General features: G+C 35.2%; 2 protein-coding genes and 1 long non-coding RNA gene across 3 annotated transcripts; 2 read left to right on the forward strand and 1 right to left on the reverse strand.

Moving 5' to 3' along the window:
• The first annotated feature begins 1,534 nt into the window (after window positions 1–1,534).
• LOC111509886 (proteasomal ubiquitin receptor ADRM1 homolog) lies at window positions 1,535–5,632 on the forward strand. The gene is made up of 6 exons (XM_074179768.1): window positions 1,535–1,797; window positions 1,852–2,078; window positions 2,577–2,782; window positions 4,344–4,651; window positions 5,015–5,166; window positions 5,240–5,632. The coding sequence occupies exons 1-6, from the start codon at window positions 1,692–1,694 to the stop codon at window positions 5,486–5,488; spliced, it is 1,248 nt and encodes a 415-aa protein (XP_074035869.1). The 5' UTR covers window positions 1,535–1,691; the 3' UTR covers window positions 5,489–5,632.
• Window positions 5,633–6,241: 609 nt separating this feature from the next.
• On the reverse strand, window positions 6,242–9,423 carry Ogg1 (8-oxoguanine DNA glycosylase). Its single transcript, XM_023165744.2, has 5 exons — window positions 9,157–9,423; window positions 8,773–9,102; window positions 7,533–7,815; window positions 7,272–7,466; window positions 6,242–6,385 (listed from the first exon to the last, which is right to left on the reverse strand). Exons 1-5 carry the CDS (start codon window positions 9,237–9,239, stop codon window positions 6,290–6,292), a joined length of 987 nt encoding a protein of 328 aa, XP_023021512.2. The 5' UTR covers window positions 9,240–9,423; the 3' UTR covers window positions 6,242–6,289.
• A 9,283-nt stretch (window positions 9,424–18,706) lies between these two features.
• Window positions 18,707–19,731, forward strand: LOC141484649 (uncharacterized). Its single transcript, XR_012466725.1, has 2 exons — window positions 18,707–19,182; window positions 19,268–19,731. It is a non-coding gene; the product is annotated as an uncharacterized lncRNA (long non-coding RNA).
• Window positions 19,732–20,490: the final 759 nt, after the last annotated feature.

Here is a 20,490-nt window from a genome sequence, read left to right on the forward strand (position 1 = left end):
AATTCTCCTTTCGAAGTTTTGTACACCAAGTGACTGTACTAGTCATATCAAGCTATCATAATTTTCAAACGCCAAATATTGCAAGAATATCATGATGAGTAATGAGCAAAAAAACATTCAATACAATTTTCTTTCAGGACGTTACTGCAAATTGGCTGAGGTTATTGAAATCAGTTATCGGGTTAACATATTATTTTTATAAACTAATCAGTACAAAAATACTGAGTACGACAAAAGATAAGAAATATATTAATTGATTCCACCACTGGAGGCCCTTTTCTGAATGGATATAAGGCCATATTGATATCGAATAGTATTCTTAAAGCTTCTAGTAACAGATAATTTCAACATTAATTTTTGAACTGATACTCATTTTCATTTGCCAATTTATTGAACCTATAGAACATAATTTGAAAAAATTCCATTTTTCTTAGACATTTTCTGTCTAAGTTCCCACTACACTTTTAGTGAATCAATTAATATCCAATGATAACTATAAATGACGAATGACACATTTTGTTGCTTGAAAGTGAAATTTACTGCTTTTTATAATTTTCATGAATAGTGAAACTTTTGTTGCGAAAATCCTTTTTAAAGAACTCAACTACAATGTATTCGTAAGAAAAACGACAAAAATAATATTAATGAAGTGGATCTGAAGTTTTATACATTTCTGAGTTTGTTGTCAGTTCCAAAAAATTTCGTTTATGTTTCGATTTAAAAAGGGGGTGGTTGGTCATTACTTTTTGACTTTCCTTATATCCTACATGGTGATTCGACTTATCATATTTTTTGAGAAAACTTCCTATTTTTTTGTGACCGCATAAATAAATGGTTGGAAGGATCTAGTTCGTGATCCCTTATCGATTATATTATGTTGTCTTCATTTAAGTGTTCATTATGAATTCCTTCTGTTTAGTATATATATTTGCAAAGAAGTCTCTCCATATATTTCAATTTCAGCTCGCAGTGTGACCTGAGAAAGGTCTTCGTAATCTTCGTATTTTCAAAGATGTCAACCACTCATGTTGTGGATTTATTTTTATTCCATGTCATTTTATGTTGTCCGGATGAACAAGCAGCAGGGCCCGCTGTCGTTACATGATATTTTATTTGAACATTTGAATATTCATAACTTGAAGACATTACATTCCTTCCTCACCTCATCCCACCTCAAGCTGTAACGGATTGATTTGCGCTGACATTGTAGACCATTGACGATAGTTGTGATCACCTTCCGAATTGACTCTGTGTTTACATTGCGAACAACCTATGTGCTTCTTAGTGCATGGACGTCTTCTTAGTGCATGGACAAACATTGTTTTCGCCTGTATAATATAACTGGGTTATTTTTAGCTTGCCGTGCTTGACAAGTACCTGGATAGTAATTTCAACCCAAATGTGGATGGGCTCGCCTCAGATCCACTTAAGCGTGGCTACATTTGGCTTTAACAACTTTCGTTTCCAACTGGCCGGATAGCCGTAGTTGCTGAGGTCATTCAATCGAAAAAGAAGAATGGCATTTCTGCCAACTGTCGAAAAAAATTGTGTCAATAGTAAGCAATTGCTATGACTTGTAGAATTCTGTTCTTGTTATTCCCGTTTTTATTGGGGTAGATACTTTTGCTCATTTGTAGTTGATAAATTTATCTAATTTCTTCCAAAAAGCGAGTTTTTCACAAAATCTAAAAATGCCAGCTGGAGGTGCTTTGTTTGGTAGCGCAGCCGCGGGTCCAGGTTCAACTGGTGGAAACAAACATTTAATAGAAGTACGAGCAGGAAAACTGAATTTGAAAGGTATGTTGCTGTTCCTTGAGTGATATCTTCCATATTAATGATTTTCTGAAATAGGTAAAATGGTGACATCAGATAAACGTAAAGGGTTATTGTATGTATATCAAAGTGAAGATTCTTTGATGCATTTTTGCTGGCAGGATCGAACCACAGGAGTAGTCGAAGATGATTTGATAATCTTTCCTGATGACTGTGAATACGTCAAGGTCCCCCAGTGTACCACAGGCAGGGCATACTTGTTGAAATTCAAGTCTTCTAATAAGAAGTTCTTTTTCTGGTTGCAGGTAAGAATATATTTGTTTTTCAATCATGCTACTTAATTTAATACTGATTATTGATGATTAAATGGTTTAATTCTGAAATGAGTAGATGATTTCAAAATTTGGGAGTCATTTTCAATCATAGTTAACATTCCACATATGAAGTTGGATTCATGACCCACTCTTAAGATGTAAGTCATGGATACTAACATTCTTACAGATGTAAATATTATAGTATATTTACTATATATCAATGTGCTGTCCTGAGTTTTTAAAGTAACAATTGAAAAATGAATTCTTTTGACTTGAAACCTGTACATGAACCTTTAATTCTATTGAGAGCAAAGCATTCAAAATCATTCGTTTTATATTGTAAAATTGTTAAATCAATCAGCAATAGTTACAATTTACCAAGTTGGTAAACATAGCCTAGAAGCTATTCAAAACAAAATACTATTGAGGATATTGAAATGAAGGGCCTACAGGGGTAATGTTTTATAAATATTTTGTATTTTTTTTAAGGAGCCTAAGACGGATAAGGATGACGATAACTGCAAAAGAATTAATGAACTGTTGAATAATCCATCAAGTGCTGTCCAAGCTACACCAAATCCAGATCAAGATCTTCAATCCCTTTTGAATAATATGTCTCAGTCGCAGCTGATGCAGTTGTTTGGAAATGGTGTAGGTCAAATGAGTGGTTTGTCCAGTCTCCTAGGAACGATTAGGTATGTTGAATAAATATTTGGTAGCCACATTTGAAGATGAAAAAACTTGATTTCAAATTGATTGACCTATTTAGATGATGGAAGTCCAACTCTCAATTGTTGAAAAATCATCATCTACTAACATTTGTTAACTTTGATATTCATTCTCAGAAAGAGCCTTAGGAAGTTGAAAAGAAGAAATACAGATATATTTTTATAATAATGACAAGAATAATAATAAACATTAAAAATTACAAAAACTGCATAAGGTATAGAATACCTTAAAATGAAAATATGAATTTGACATGCACTCATAAAAATACAAGTATGCGCTAATAGATATGATAGAGATTCTTCCATAACCTAACCAAAACGGTTATTCAAAGAAAATAATTTGTTTTTTGTCGGACCAAAAGTATGTGTTTACTTGCTTAGTATTCACAGGTGAGTTGTACATTCTAATTCTATTAGTGAAAGGACCCTCAAGTGGTATTTTCAGATGATTTTAAGGTGTATAAAGATTGTGGCCAAAACTAGTGGGGTGATTATGGATATCATTGTGAAAAAGTTTATTTCTGTTTTATATACGTATATGTAGCATGAAATTTCGAGTAAATATATGCAGCAGAGTGACAGGTAGTTTCAACCTTTCAAATGAGGTCTGCATGATTCTTTTTGATTTTCATTCGTTATTGTACAAATTCACCTTTTCTGCTAAATAAATAATCTATTTGCTGAAGAAGACATTCACCATAATATGCCATAAGAAAGATGCGTAAGTTATTGGAACTTTTTGTAGTTTAATAAGTATTTTGCAATATCTTCTATGTACAGTGAAAATGTGTCTCGAACAAGCACACTTCCTTGAGGAATTCAAACGTCTGTAGGTGCAAGTTGTAAATTGTGTTTTGTATTTGGGCTACCCTTCTCATTACAAGATACTTGAACAAATTGTTATCAATTTGTCAAAAATGATTTGAACCAGCTGAAAACACATTCTCTGATCCCATATGACCAGAGATTGTCAAACACCCGATCAGGTGATACTCAAATCTTACCTAGAACTTTTTTTGCATCTAGTCCATTAAGTATGCTTATATAAGGATTCCGTGGTTGCTGTAGCTGTGGATTTGAACTTTCTGAATCCATGCTGTTCTGTCGGAAACAAGATAAATTTTGTAACGTTGGTCATCAAGGCCTGATGAACACTCATTTTTAAGGTTCGAAAACAATGTTTTCATTTCTTCTTCTGTAGTTGGAAATTATGTTTAAAATAATTGCAATAATTTGTAGTATTTCTGCAAGAAAGTTATTGAACAGATTTGCTACCTCATCAAAACTTTTGAAGTATAAGATTTTTTTCATTTTATAGGGTATCAATAATTGACCAGGAAATTTCACTTTTCTTCTCGGACTGTTGAATTATTTCTTTGTATTCATTTGGCTTACAAGCCTTGACGAGTTGATTGTGATTTTTCTATCTTCTTTTTGAGAAAATCAACGTTGTCAAGATGCATGTAATCAATGAACATTTTTTTGCAGAAGTTGTTTCATTAATATCTATATTCTTTTTTATTTTCAGGGGTCCAAATAGTGGCAGTGCTCGTACCAATACCACACCAGCAATAACTCACCGCACAACAGTTCCGAGCACTCCGACAACCACAGCTGCTGCCAATCCAACAACCCCGTCAGCAGGTCTAACCACACCTCAGAGGTCAATTCCGACAGCTGTTCCTGATGCTCCTAAACCTAGAACTAGCACCAGAACTCCTGATACTGCTTCACCCTCTTCCTTTGCTAATCCCATTCAGCTGTCAGACTTGCAGAACTTCTTGTCTGGACTTTCTCCACCAGTAGCAAGTGCTGATGGCACTCAACAGCAATCAGGTAGGTTGCTGCTGTTGTAGTTTTTTTCGAAGTTGTCCAGCTAGGTGAGGGCTTAGAGGATTACCCATTAGGAGGCTTCTTTGTTGTTATATGTGGTATCATTAAATTCAAAATCATAAACACTAGAACTGCAATACTCTTCTAGACGCAGGTTTCACCAACCGATTTTTTTTAGTATTACACTTCTGGTGTTTGGAAAGGCACTTGTTTTGGCTTCAGATTCAAGTATATGCTTGTAAATGAATAAAGTTTTTAACATATTATTATTAAGTTTTTGAAGATGATAATTGATCCTTGATTGGATTACTTCCTTTTAATTAGTTTCAGTAGTGTTCTCCCACTTATTACATCTTATTGTTCTAGTGGATCTATCAACTGCTTTAAATACTGAGACACTTTCTGGTATTCTGAGTAGCCCCGCAACCCTTGAACAATTACAAGGTCATCTGCCTGCAGTTGATGGTGATCCACAACAGGCTCTCCGATCCACATTGGCTTCACCACAGTTTTCGCAGGTAAATATTTGATTCTCATATTCTCTTTAGTAATATCTAGTAGAATGGACTTCTCAAAGATGACCATTTTCAGGCTGTATCTCAGTTCTCCAGTGCTTTAGAATCTGGCCAACTCGGTCCAATAGTGTCTCAATTTGCTGTCAATCCTGAAGCCGTAGCCGCAGCAGCCCAGGGCAACATGGCGAATTTTGTGAAGGCGTTGGAAAGTAGCGGATCCTCTACTGAAGCCGGTAAATCTGCTGAAAATAAAGATAAGGTCAAGGATAAGACCACCAAGAAGGACGATAAGAAAGATGATGATGAACATATGCAACTTGACTAAATTTCAGTACAGCAGTAGGGAACTTTTTAGTAAAACTTCTTTTAACATGTCTGTTACATACATGCTTCAGATATTGCTTTAACTTAGATTTGTTAAGAAAATGTTTGATATACATACATGCTTGATGGAAGTATCACATCCCAATTTTGTTTTATTATAAACCTGATGGTTCATCTCTGTAATGAAAATATGAAGTGTACAGCTACTGGACTGAGTCATGACATAAAGTTTGGGTTGGTGTATGACAAAGAAAGTATTAGGAAAAAAGGAATAGAAACTTATTAGCAATTTTACGTATATGGATGTTTACAACTCGAATAATCCAACAGACTGTTAACCGATTTCTACACATCTACTGCACATCTTGATGAAGGTGTTTCTCATCGGCAGCTGTAACAAAGGTATATAAAACATATTGTAACAAGAGGAATTTCAGATTTGACAACTTGTAGGAAAATGTTACAAAGTAATGTTTGTAAGTATTAAATTATCTGCAAATATTGATAAGGTTTAAAAAACAACCTAGGGAAGTATGAGTTGAGAACAATTTTGAGTAATGGTGAGGTACATTCATTAGTGTGGCAAAAAGAGACGATGCCGAAATTATTTGGACAATCAGCTGTTGTCAACTTACAAATGACAACTCTAAAAAGCCAAAACTAGTTCAAATTAAGGGGACTTACATTTCAATGTGCAATTCCCAGCACATCACTAGTGCAACTAGAAATATCAGTCAAATGAAAAACAGGGAAATGAAAAAAATAATTCTTTAATAAAGACAAGTAAAATCACTAGAGACATTTATTTCTTGGACTTGAGTTTTTTCTTTTTGTTACCACTCACTTCTTTTGTATCAGGAGTTTCTTGAAATTTTTTAAGATCCGCACAGAACAGAACCTACAAAACAAAAAAATATCAGTTATGGAAAAGGAAGTGAGTGGAAAAAAAGCGTACAGTAGAGTACTTTATTTGACCATTTTACATACAATAGTATATTTATGGCAAGCCATCAATACATAATCCTTGTTTGAAATTACTAAAAGCAGAGAGTGTAGGTTAAATGAAATCATAAATATAAAAGCAATGAAATGGTTTATCAAAAGGAGAACATATGGTGATTTAATAAGGCTTTTAACAAGTTATATACCTTGCCAGATCAATATAATATTAAAACAGTGTTGAAGAAGCAAGTTTTTAATAACAGATTTGAATTTTGCAAGGTATAGTGACTTCAGAGATGAATTAGGTGGAAGTTTCATGTGGATACACAGCATATGAATTCCAAATAGTGACCTTTTAGCAACACCATAATCTCTCAAGTCATTTCAGAGTTACTCAAGGATATGATTGTTGTTTTTTTTGAAGCTCACAATTTATTTAGTGGCGAAGCTCAGCTCAAAAAAATTCAATTCTACAACACAAGCAAAAAAAAGGATATGGAAAATATTTAGTTACAAAAAGACAGAGTTTTCCTGCGGTGTGGGAAAAGTGTTTTTTTTTTTAGATTCATTTCATGCCAAAGGTTCCAATTCTATCTATCAAACTGAAACAAAAAGTGTGAAAGTTTGAAGTGAATTGCAAAGAGAGAATCGAAAATGTTTTTTCTACAAAAATCTTCTAGCATATGGTGAAAGTTGAGGGATTGGTAAATATTCCCATTCAAAAGTGGGGACACATTCTCAGTGAATTTGACAAGAAATGTTCTCTAGACCCCTCTCAACCCTTTCAAGACTGAACATGAACAAACATAAAAAAAAACGCTTGTGTGGTTCATTATACTAACAGTATGTGCCCATCCTGCTAATGGGCCGTACAGCATCCTGAAATGATCCCCTATTTCCTTATATACTTTTTCTGTCACCGTTTTATTTTCTACCAGTTTTGGCAAATACAACCTTTTGGCTATTTGGTAAATGTGGGTGTCTACTGGTATTGCCTGTAAGTGACCTAGAGACATCAGGCATATGCAATCTGCTACCTAAAATATTGAAAAAACTGAATTCTTCTTCTGGGTTTCAGGGGCTCTTATTATTTGACTTCTTACCTTTGCTCCTATTCCTGTCAGAAGCATTAACGTCTTTTTTGCTTCCTCGTATTTCATTTCCAGTAAACATTTTACCCATTGATCTCCACCTTCATTAACTATTAGTTCTGCTGATTTGCTGATGTATTTGGCACGATATCCAAAACCATTCGTTCTCAGATTTGCTTCTACAGATTTTTGGGCTAAAGATTCCACTTTTGGGAAGGAATAGTATTTTTCCCCGTTCAGTTCACATATTTCTTTTCCATAAAATTTAGCAAGTTTTTCCACCATACCGCTTATCCTGAATTATTCATTTTGCTTTCATTAGGTACCTGAGATGAAGGATTTATTTCGTTCTAGAACTACTATATCATAAAATGACAATACATATTGTGAAACTTTTACTAAATCATTCATAAGAGAGCAATTCATCCTGAAGACTACTAGGTATTTCATATCTAGTATAAAAGATAATTAAAAACTTTAGTTATAAAGTACTGAATACAATCCCACCACAATAATGCTAATTGACATTAAAAAGAGAATACATAACATTTAAGCGGTAACATATCTATTTTATTTATCTGAAAACAGTTTTTTGGTTTTCTATTCTCCATCTCTTTCAAAAAGTATGCGAGAAACTTTCGAAGGAAGGAGGAAAGCAATTTATTTTAAAATAAACTCTTCACGAAAATGTGTACAGAAGTTTCTTTCAGTTACAAACTGGAAAAAAACTCATTTGAAATAACTACTTCCAAACCTATGAACAAGAAAGACATAAAAATTGTTGAAAAAGAATATCTGGTTTTCTTTTGGTGAATTTGCTTCAACCGGTCAGTGAGGCTCAAGATTGTTTTGATAGATACTTAAGGCAAATTTGGAGAGATTGAAGGTACTATGGTTGGAGCTCCTCACCGTCTCTAGTTACCGGGGGCGGGCAGTTGTACCAGAAACTTACAGTCTGTATGAAACATCAGATTAGAAAGTAAAATAAAAAAAAACAACAAAAATATGAGCTATAATAAACTTGATGAGAAAAACGTTCTGGAATCACACAACCATTGTTAATACATGATAATGTCATTTCAGTGCTTCTCAACATTTTGCCACATGAGTGGTGTGCCAGCAAAACGTTAGGAAAAAAATTGAATGGAATGCTTGAATAATTTTACAGGAACATTCCAAAAAGTAATTGCTCGTTATAAAAATAAGAATTTTTAATTCTTAACAAATAAAACAGATTTGATGCCTTTCTTACCTTGAGATATGATTATTTGAGGAGCAAATAAACGAAAATATATTTTCTATAACATCCTGCTTCAAGATTCTGATTCCATAGAACTGCTTGGCTGCATTTTCAAAATATTTATCTGACTTGGACCATTCACTATAGTACTCCTCTAGATTCAAATTCAACTGAAAGTAATTCCTCAGGATGTCATTATAGTTATTCTCATTGTGTTGAGGTCCTTCTGTATCACCAAAGACCTTATAAAATATACAATCATTCTCTTGTCTCAATATCCAAACTTTATCTGAAAACACCCCAATCCAAACATCCTTGCCTTCTTGAACACACGTTTTCCACCTTAAGGGTTAAAATTAATTTGTGTTTTGCCACCATGATTAATTCGTGTTTTACCTGAAACTTTGTCCTCCATTGAGAGTGCCAAGTAATTGTAATTCACTGCTCTTGCATATTAATTTAAACCATTTATTAGCCATGATAGGATTTGTATATCAACAATCAACAACAAAGTCTATAGGACATAACCTAACCACAATTTCTTCTAATCTGTTTTCCCCAACGATTACCGTTTCAGGAGATTCAAATTTATAAACTTGCCAGGATCAAAAAAATTTTAACTTAGAAGCGATCTTCAAACGACAGTTTTAAAATCCCTGAAAATAACGAAACAGGTGATACTTGAGTCTCTTACCACGAGATGGCACTGAACGCCAAACCAAAGCCTTAAATTTCAAACTCTGAAGTATAGGAGTCGGCATTAGCGTTCTTAGAAGTCAAACAACGGTATTATCCTAGGAAGGAGCCTGACTATAGAAAACACATGAACATTTTATTTCTTGTGTTCAACAAAATTCATTATTCGAGAAGAAATATCTTGACCACTTTGGCATTCTTTTACCATTGTGATTGACTGATAAATCCTTTGACAATGACTTTGGGGCCTTTCACCTCCCACAATTTGAAAAATATAAAATTATTAACTTCTATCTTTCAGTTGAAGTAGCTTATCAGTAAATAAAAACTGTCTAAGAATACAAAGCCCATAGAGGCTCAAAAGTGGCATTTTCGTGTCACCTGAAATTTTTAGTACTTACTCAGTAGCTATTCAATGTATTAACAGAATTGGTTACCTAACAGTTGCTGACAACAGTGACAACCAGTCGGCCGGATCATATCGAAGTCGGGATGTTACGCTAAAATTGAAATAAATTCAAAACCTGACTGGTTTGTCAGCGACTGCTACCCAGTTACTATTCTCCTTTAAATTATAAACCCTTGCGGGTTTCGGTGGAGAAACCCGCAAGGGTCGAATAGACCCAATCACTTAAGACCTCCTTTAAATTATTTTCTCTGCCGAAAAACAGATGCCACGGACATGTAGATGAACTATTTTCTTATCAGACAAGCATATTTCTGATCTTTTGATGGAAGTTTTTACAAAAAGTAGTTATATGACCATGTCCAGGACGAGTGACCCCTTATGCACTTCTTCAAGATCATCAATAAATTGTGCTAAAACTTTCCCAGCAATCACACTTGTTGCATTTACGTAAATATGACATAAAATTTACGAAACATGTTTATGTAATATCTACATTTACGTAAATGCTCCATTACATTTCTGAAATACTTTTAACCCATATTTAAATGAAAAATTTATGTGAATATGTCGTAGAAAATACGAAAAAACTTATGTCAATATGGTAAGTATATTATATTTCACTTAACTCCTATGTAAAGTTGTTACTTCAATATTACCTACGTTCGCTGTGGTTTCAAGTTGGTAACATCCAGACGCACTTTTCTTTTTGACAGATGAGAGTCTCTCTGAGTTTTCGAGTTATATGTTGGTCTGTGTAAAGTTCTGCGGGAGCGGCTAGAGATTTTTAGAAATTCCTATCACGTGATACGTTGAGATTTGTGTTTTTGTTAATGAGTATTTTTTACAAAAAAAAACTGTGTAGGCAGAGTTTGGTCAGGAAGTTTTGATTTTTGAAGGATGCCTTTTCCAGTTAATTATTCCAAGGTTTTTTGCGAGCGAATGTATTTGTTGTATTTGTGGCGGACATTTAGCCATAACAGGGATGTAAGTTTTACATAACATAGTTACAAAACACGTATTATCAGTTATGTAACATTCATGTCAATTTTACATAATTGTGTTTGCTGGGTTTGACTGTATTCTATCATTTTTTTTGAATAAGAACAAAAACTAGTTTTTCAATTTTTGTGTATCAATTTCAATGACAAATAAACCTACGTAGGTAGGAATCAACATTATAGTGTTTAATGTAATTGGCCCTATTGTGAGATGTTCACAAATCATATTTTGTGAAAATATCCTATTATGAGAAAGTGACACATGGTAAATCAACTTGAATGTCACAATTTTACCTAGCGTATGGCGGTCAAGGACTCAACTCTTATATAGTCTAGCAGCGATGGACACCGTAATGTCACTATGACCACCGTATGGAAGTAAACTTCTATACGGTGCTATGACCAACACGGAACCTACGGAGTGAGAGGGGATCGCGGTAGCTGATTACTCGACAATTTTGATGATGTTAAATATTCTAATGAGACATTTGTTAGTAAGACCTGATTGGGGAAAGAACCCCATGAACAACTCCCAGTCAATAAACCTAGTATTTAAGTATTCTGAACAACCCCCAACACCCAAAGTTGTAACAATATCATTAGGAAGAACTGAGGAAAAAATAACGAATTAGTATATTTTATTATTATTCTCTACAGTTTTGAAAATACCAATACAACCCCTTTAAAAGGAGGTCACCCGGCACGACTGAACTAAAGTGCCCTCCTAGCTACGAAATCTCGTTACATAAAACACTAACGTCATTCTAGCTCGTACTTAACAGTCCTGTGGAAATGCGAAAATCCGAATTCTAAATCTAGCCCCGAGAAATAGAAAAGGAATTGCATCAGCTCGAGGACAATCCGGCGACCAAAACGACTTATTCGCGTCGCGGAAAGCACAAAATATGCAAAAAGTTGGAAACGGGCCAACAAGTTTGGAAATTGCAACGCTACATGGAGCAAGTTTCATGTGTTGAATTTATTCCGGTTTTGTTTAAGGAACTGGCAAAGTTTCGATTTGCATAATATCGTATCGGGACAGTTGAGTTGACTTCATCTTGCCAATCGCGTCAGTGTCAGTTGCTGCTATTGAAAGTTCAACAGTTGGCGTTTGTTTCTGGCTGAGGGTGAAGTTTCTCAGTAAACTTTTACGCAGAGGTAGAGCGAGACAGAGCGATTATCTGACTTTTGCACCAATCGCAAATGAAATATTTATTTACGGTACATTTCCAGAGAGTTATATATATATATATATATATATATATATATATATATACTCTTATAACACAAGTTATTCCAATATTTCGATAAAATTTATTATCATCTTCAAGGAAAAGCTACAAAATTTGAATGATTCTGATATAATATAAAGATTATTATGAATGGTCTCAAACTTACTGTTAGTGAGGTTGGCCGGTGAGGTTGAAACATGTCAATACAATGAACAAGTCACTTCATTAAACGAGGTTGACTCCTCACTGGATACAAAGAAGAATATTGAATTAAAATTTACTAAAAATGGATATTTGTTTTAAAGTTATGGATTACCGGTAAAAGCCATGTGGTTGAAGAACAATTGAGAGACAAAAAACAATTGGCAATGACAGCTGTCATGTAATTCAGTTTGAAAAAGTGTGTTAGTTTGTCGATGATAAAACTATGGAACTATGATTACACGTGCAAGTGTGATCAGAGACATCTGCTGTTCTGTAAGTAACTCAATGAGAAAACCCAAAAATCAAATATGTTACCGACCGAGCTACTTGATATACGTTTGTCAGCAGACCGAAGATCAAGGTGATATATTTCAAAATGAAACCTATTACTGTGGATGATCGCCATAGGACTTAATAAATCTGAGAGATTCTAACATGTTAATTGTCTATTCTTGATGTAGTCTCTTTTTTCTTCCCTTGCAGTTTCACTAGTTTTGATGGTCTGATGATAACTTCTACTACAAGAACCAGGCCTGTTTTTCACCGTCTGAATATAGATAATATAAATATTCCACAGATTTTTGCCTTAATGAAGTTCTGACATCATATACATTGCTTACACGTTTGAATTTTTCAGATAGTCTCGAAATATAAGGTATTACGTTAGTTGTGAAAGGTGTTGATATGATTGTGGTCAATGATTGATGTTGATTTTATATTATTTGCCAATATAATTTTTAATTTTTTTTTCAGTTCGTAGTATAGTTCATCACAAAAAAAAATCAATGATAATAGAGAAAACAGATTAAATTGGTAATAAGTCATATACAAAATTTTAATTCTGTATAAACTTTTGCATATTGAAATTATCAACAATAACAAAATCGCAAATGGCAGAGAGGAGGTTATCCTTGATGGCCATGGTACGATTGCGCACGGTTGGTGTATACCTCGAAGTAGGAATGGGTCAATTGAGGCTGGGCGTGTGGCGGGAAGCGCTTACTGCGCAACCTCTGCTGCAAGCAACAAGCGATGCAATTGAACCCAGGTTTGTGTTTAATAAACCCTACAAAATACAGATGAAGCAGAACATAGAGTCAGATGATACAAATGCAATACGGATTTACACAGACGGCTCAAAAACCAAAGAAGGCTCAGGGTGTGGAGTGTACTCCAGATCACTAAGCCTAAGAATCAAGTGGGGAATGGGAAGAAATACCAGCGTGGTCCAAACAGAACTGGCTGGTATCTCAATCGCCACAAAAAAATTAACCAAGAAAGGAATTTCTGTCAAAAACATAACAATCTGCACTGACAGTAGACAAGCCCTATTAGCCTTTAACAGACAACGTATAACCTCAGGGCTAGTACTAGAGTGTCACCAAGATTTAGCCAAAGCCTCGGTAGATAATAACATTACCCTGAGGTGGATTGAAGGGCACGACAGGAGTAAAGGTAATCGCATTGCCGACTTTTTAGTCAAAGAAGCGGCTGGACTCAGAATTTTAGGACCCAGTGGCACCTACGGCCTGATGACTTCGACAATTGCGGAACTAGTCAAGTGTTACACCCATGCTCAATCCTTAAAGAGATGGGACGAAACCAAAGGATGTAATCTTGCCAGGATCACCTTGGGTGACCCTGGGAAGTTGGCGCCGAAGAAATATTTGGCAATGACCAGGAAAAATCTACGCCTAACAGTAGGATTTCTGAATGGTCAAATAAGGAAACACCTACATAATATGGGGCTGGTGGACACACCTCTATGCAGGATGTGTGAACAGGAATATGAGACTGTCAGGCATGTCCTGTGCGAGTACCCGGAGTTATCGTCAATAAGAGAGTGTGTGTTCGGCAAGTCTTGGCCTACACCTACCGATATAAAGGAGATGTCTCCCAGTGACCTGTCCACCTTTCTGGAAAAGACAGGATGGACGATGACCTAGGAGGACAACTCCTCGGGAGGATGTACAATGGGTCACATGTAGCCTAAGTACTGTGGGCTTACACTCACCCTCCCTACTCTAAAGATACAGACAGAGATCCTTGAATTACTTCGACTGGGTAACTATGAAACAAAGAGAATAAGAAGGAGGAGAAGAAAAGAAAGAAGAAGGAGGAGAAGAAAAGGAAGAAGAAGGAGGAGAAGAAAAGGAAGAAGATGAAGTCTTTCACTGGGTCATATTCGACTCGCTAAACATGAATATCATAAGTAAATTATCTGTATATTGTTAAAGAGAGTATATCGTGACCAGAGACAGAAATACCAAACTCTCGCTGAACGACAATTTTAAAAATAAAATAGGACATTATTAAAGGGACACGACAGTTATTATTCGGAACCCTTTGACGGTTCTGATATATTATTGACTTTCACAATGAATATTTCTGCTTGTTATTGAAATATCAAAGATTGCTCTATTTTAATAAAAGAAGATGAAGATCTTTCACACAATTACAGTCCAACTTCCATTATTTCAGTCTTAGTGAAAATTATGAAATTTCATTAATTGTCTGACTTTGTTCCTTCTCCAACATATAATTATCTACGGGTCACAATTATAATTTCCAATTAAATTCTCGCTCTGCAATTCTTCAAAGACAATCAACTTTTCCAAAATTCAATTATTGAATTATATTCGAAAATTGATGCTTCTTGATGTTGCCTGACTGTAAATTTTTGTTATGTAGGAAAATAACCATAGCAGCCTCAGCCTTATTTAAAAAACGCAAAAATGTTCCTCTATTATTATTGTTGTAGTGGTATCGATAAGTAACATCCGATTTCACTGATTTGACACATGGTGTACCGCAGAGGTCTATTTTAGGGCCATTGTATCCATCTTATATACTCTTATATGACAAAGATATACGAAAGCGTATCGCAAGGCAGCACTGCTAGAGTAATCTTAATAAACACGCCACACATATAATCATCTTTCTATGTACGAAATCAGAGTTTTATCAGATTGTGGAAGGTGAAAATACCCAAATATTGCATATAGTTATATTTCAATGAAACTTTACAATTATTTCATTGGTATGTGAAACCTCAAATAACAAGAGAGAAGTTTGCAATTCCAGCGACATAATTGTGCTAAGACATTTTAACCCCCAACAAACTTATAGAAGCAGAAAGAGGAATTGTTTGACCTGACATTATTATATCCGGTTCGGAGACATTTATCTTCTTGGAGGAAACCGATGCCTGGGTTTTTGTCGCATTGAATTGAACCTGGTTACTTTCACGCCAATTCGAATTCACCTCTAGATCTTCATTGAGATATGCAACCTCCTGCTGCCGGTTGAGATGTACCTCCCTAGCCGATGTCCTGGAATCCAAATGGAATGACGATTCTTGTTTTTTTCCAATAAGTTGTTGATATACAATAAAAAGAGGGTTGGAGAAAATATGGATCCCTGGGTAACACCGGCGTTGATGGTGAAAGTATTCAAGATATACCAATCGACGACCAATTGCAGGGAACGTTTTTTCAGGAAACTGAAGAGCCATACACGAAAATGATTCGCCAAAACATAGCATCGAAGTTTGGCCAGCAAACCGTCATGCCTCACACGATCCCATCGACTTTATATTCTCGAATTATTCACCATCGCTGCGAGTTCATTCTGAAAATACGGTAGGCGGACGGATTTCGTTGACTTCAAGTGACGTACTCACCCATTTGCCATATTCGCATCCATACTCATCAAAAAACGTGATGTGATGTGTACAATAATACATCCAGACTATTTGTTCGATAAAATCAAATCCTTTTGAAATCCTTATACGAGTATTGTGACTACTATAAATTCGAGAAACATCTGAATTTTCAGTCATAGAAGCTCAAAATTCAAAAGTTTATTTTCTCATCAAACTTCTTTTATTTGATGATAATGTAGACGTTGTTTATATATCCATGAACAGCCTGAAGTTTTGTATTAAAAATTCATCTGGCACGACCAGGTTTCTGTAAACCAGTAACTTTCTACATAAAGCCGTATCTTAGTACTTAGTACTAAGATACGGCTTTATGTCCGACAGTTGGATGCGAAGATCCAAAGCTGCATCCAGTTTGTTTCTGTACTTATTTTTTATGTAAGCGTAAGCTGAAAATCCAGTTTTGCTTCGGCAAGTCGTCACTAATGAAAGTAGAATTGAAATAGCTCATTCAACAATTGCAGGGTATTTAGATCTTCGACAGAATGCGCGGAACCTCTGTGGCTTTTCTATGGAACCCCATGGTTTCGCGGACTACCATTTAGAACTGTAGGACTTAGAGAATCGAGAGTAATTGATAGCGACCACCAGGAATGAATGTTTTACGTGCATTTTGAGTTTGACAACAAAAGGACGCTTTGCTTTGTTATCCATTAACGAGTGATATATATATGTTTAAAATATGTTTTTCCGTTAATCAGCTGTCGCTCCCATACGAACGACAACTCTCAGAAGTTGAGAAACTTGTGCGAGCTAAGGACTAACGAGGTCTTACCTTTTAACGTGTGATTCCTAACATGGTTGCAGAATCATCCCAGCTTCAACCAGATAAATTCTCTCAAGAAAAATATCTGGTCGAGGCAGGAATCGAACCCACGGTCTTCCGATTGTGTGTCGGGCACACTATCACCGCGGCCAATTCCACAACTTACCCTTGAAATAAAACTGTTTCAGACTAGAGCGTAGTAAAAGCTCTGTATAGAGAGGTTTAAGGTGAGATTAGGTCGAATTATTGTTGACCTACTACTGTGTTAAATGAAATGTTCATACGTGCATTTGTTGAAGTTGAGATTAGCACAGAATACTTCATTCATGGAAGTTTTATCAGTCTGAGTGTCTGTCAACACTAGATTGTCACCCGTTGGTCCATCTGGGCACTTTTTCATTGGAGTCCTGTGGCTTTAACTTGAAAGAGGTATTTTTAGAAAGTTATCGGGAAAATTTTGTGAAATGGTAAGTATTTAATTTTGTTGAGCTAATGAATTATTTTCGAACAGATGAATTGATTAATACTGAATGGAACAGTGTACCTCAGCTGAGGGTTTCAAATTTTTCTCAATATGCTAGACGTTTTCAAAACTGTTCTATAATCTATGTTGCGTTTGCGCATTTCGAAAATGTTATTTCGTTGGGGATATTTGTGCAAAAAATAACTATCGCGAGTACGTTGTATAGAATATTCACTTTGCATGATAATTGATTCGTGTTAACACGTTTTATGTACGGACAGAAGCAGATGATTTTTATGCTCGGTGATGAATGGCTGCAAAATAGAGATAATGGAAATTGTAATGTATGGTTTTGTGTTTCCACCGAATGCATTATTTTTTTGATGTTTGCGTTCATGGATGATATTGACTTAACTACTTTTTCACCAATAATGTTTTGATGTAGTGTGGTGGAATGGAAACAATGTGCTGATTGAATTTTGGCGTTGAAAAAATATGTGGAATAACAACAAAAACTGCTTATGAAAATGTGGAGATTGAGAACATAAATCACATCAGTGATGAACCACGGGTATTTTGCTGGACTTACTGTCTTTGGAAGACAAGCCTGAGTATAAGTATCAGTCAGAAAACCCAAATTTTCCTTATCCAAATGAGCAACAACCCCTAAACCAAACTTCCATATTGACCGCCGAATGCTATCTTTCTCTCCCTGTAGTTTTCACTGCAAAATAACAAGATGGAGCCATTGGCTAAAATGAAGGAATTTTAGTAAGGAGACATGTTTGCATATGGGGTACTGATAAACCCAAAAGTGACGTCGAGACTGGTCTTGGAAGGCCATGCAAAACTGAGGAAACTAGCGGACTGGAATAGATTCACTCTATAAGGTGAGCTAAAAAGTTTGTACGCTAAAACACAGATGACGCTATCGAACCCTAACCTTCAAATGACACGTGTATACATTTCACAGCTATCAGACCACTTCTTTCTGTGATAGAATGTTTTGAGGGAAGCAACCTTTGTTAGTTTGAAAAAAATGATTGAAAAGAAAGTGCGTGTGTTAATAAAGAATTGCTTTTAAGCGAAAAAAAAATACTGTTGATGTAAAGGCTTGGCTTGATAAACATTATTTGGACTTTGCACCAGAAAAATGCACGCAGTGGACGCCCCAAAGATGCTGGTATTGACGGAAACATAAAAAAGTCCACAAAATGATTTTGGATGACCGCAAAGTGTAGTTGATCGAGATAGCTGAAGATCTGTATATATCAAAGGAACGTTTTGGACATATCGTGTAGGTATCTGTTGTGCCTGTTTAAAATTTGTTTTTCCGTTAACCAGCTATCGAACTCCAACGAATGACAACCCTCAGAAGTCGAAACTTGTGGCGAGCTAAGGATTAACAAGGTCTTACCTTTTGACGTGTGATTCCTAACACGGGTATGAATCTTGTTACGTGTTCCAAAGTTTCATAATTCAAATACAATTGTTTTGGTTCCATCATTGCTTTATGTAAAGAGAGACTTCAGAAAAATCAATACCACTTATTAAACACATACCTGCCATATGGGTTATCTATTCTAAGGGACTATTTCTTTATAAATATACTGAACTGAAAGGAAAGAAAGCAAAAAAATGAAAAAAACACATCCTACTTGATTTAGGTGGAAATATCACTTGTGCCGATGTCGTCTCGAGTTTAACTTTGTTTTGCTCTTCTCTAATTTGAGGATAAATTCTCAAGACGTAAAATTTGTGCTGAGGAAGTAATTGGTGAATGGATTTACAGTTCCTGTTGGAATCATTCCGTTGAGTTGGTTTTTTTTACTCCTCTAGCTATCGACTTAGTCGGATATTTTTTTGTGTTTACCGGCACTTTGTCTTCTGTCCTTGCGTAGGACAGCTACGTTTCAAGCCACCCTTCTTCCACGTAAGTTGAATTTTCTTATTTTTTTTCTTCTACTTCTGGATGGTCGAAAATCCTTATTATTTTTTTCATTGATGTTTTCTCCTAGGGCTTGTTCTTCCACCCCTAGATTGTTTGGGGCCTACTACCCTTGACTCAAGTCATCTTTGTTACCCGGAACGAGTCCTGATGGGTAGGTGTTATCCTGCGCTCCAGACGATCATTCCTGAATAGATCGGTTCCAGTCCAGGAGATCTGACTTTTTATCCCGACTCACCACCCTGAATAGAAACATTAGATCCACTACCTTCATATTGGACAGAAACAGATAAGTCTAGCCAATAAGACAATTATTTTGAATTCCTTATTTATTTATTTTTTTTTAAATTGTATTATAATAGAATATCATTATAATTTGTATGGGGTTGTGCTACGAAAGAGTTAGAAGAAATTGTATATGCTTATGTCGTTGATTATTCTAATGTGAGACGCAAGTGAGATCTCCCTTGAGTACTATCTCAAATGTTCATGTTCATTGATCTAAAATCAATAATAAATAAGGCGAATTCATGAGTCAGGTTCGTTTGATTCACTTGGAATTATTTATGATATCAGAACCCGCTATACAGAGAACCTACCCCCAAGCTAGGCAAAGTTTGTGTTTTAGTTTTCAGGATTATAGTTGATAAGGGGAGTCACTAGAGCACGTTAAATATTTTTCTTATTATAACTTTCAGGTAAGAACAAACCCCTGATTAGAAGAACGATATAATTTTGTTAATGGTGAATATCACCAGATATTCTCCCTCCCCCCTTATGTAATAATCTACTCAAACTAAAATTAAAAAAACTTGAATTAAAATTGAACCAAACACATAAAATAATACTTGAAGTAAAATTGAAGCAAACATACAAAATATGAAAGATTGTCATAGGCATACAATGATGATTAAAACATATCAACTTCATTCAACTTCAGCTTCATTAAAATAATGTGAGAGAGAAATAAAATTATGAATAAAAACCTTTTACGGGTGGTTTTGAAAACCTGAATTCTATCAGTAGTTTCAATGATTCGGGCAGTTTGTTATAAAGTTTTAGTCCCAAGTAAGAAGATGAGTTAGGGGTTATATTATATTCGACGGAATTGATGTGAAAATCGTTGCATTTTCTTGTATTTGAATTATGGTAAGATAGTGAAGAAGATGAATATTTGGGTATGCGAAAATAAACTAAAGAAGTTGATTAAGGTAGATAAGACTCCAAAGATATCAAAGAAACGTGTCGAAAATACCGTACATGAATATTTCAGTATGCGAAAGCTCTCTTCAA

Source organism: Leptinotarsa decemlineata, unplaced genomic scaffold (assembly GCF_025532065.1).
Source record: "Leptinotarsa decemlineata unplaced genomic scaffold, Ldec_3_MD MMD2_tig00026282_RagTag_RagTag, whole genome shotgun sequence".
Classification (NCBI taxonomy): domain Eukaryota; kingdom Metazoa; phylum Arthropoda; class Insecta; order Coleoptera; family Chrysomelidae; genus Leptinotarsa; species Leptinotarsa decemlineata.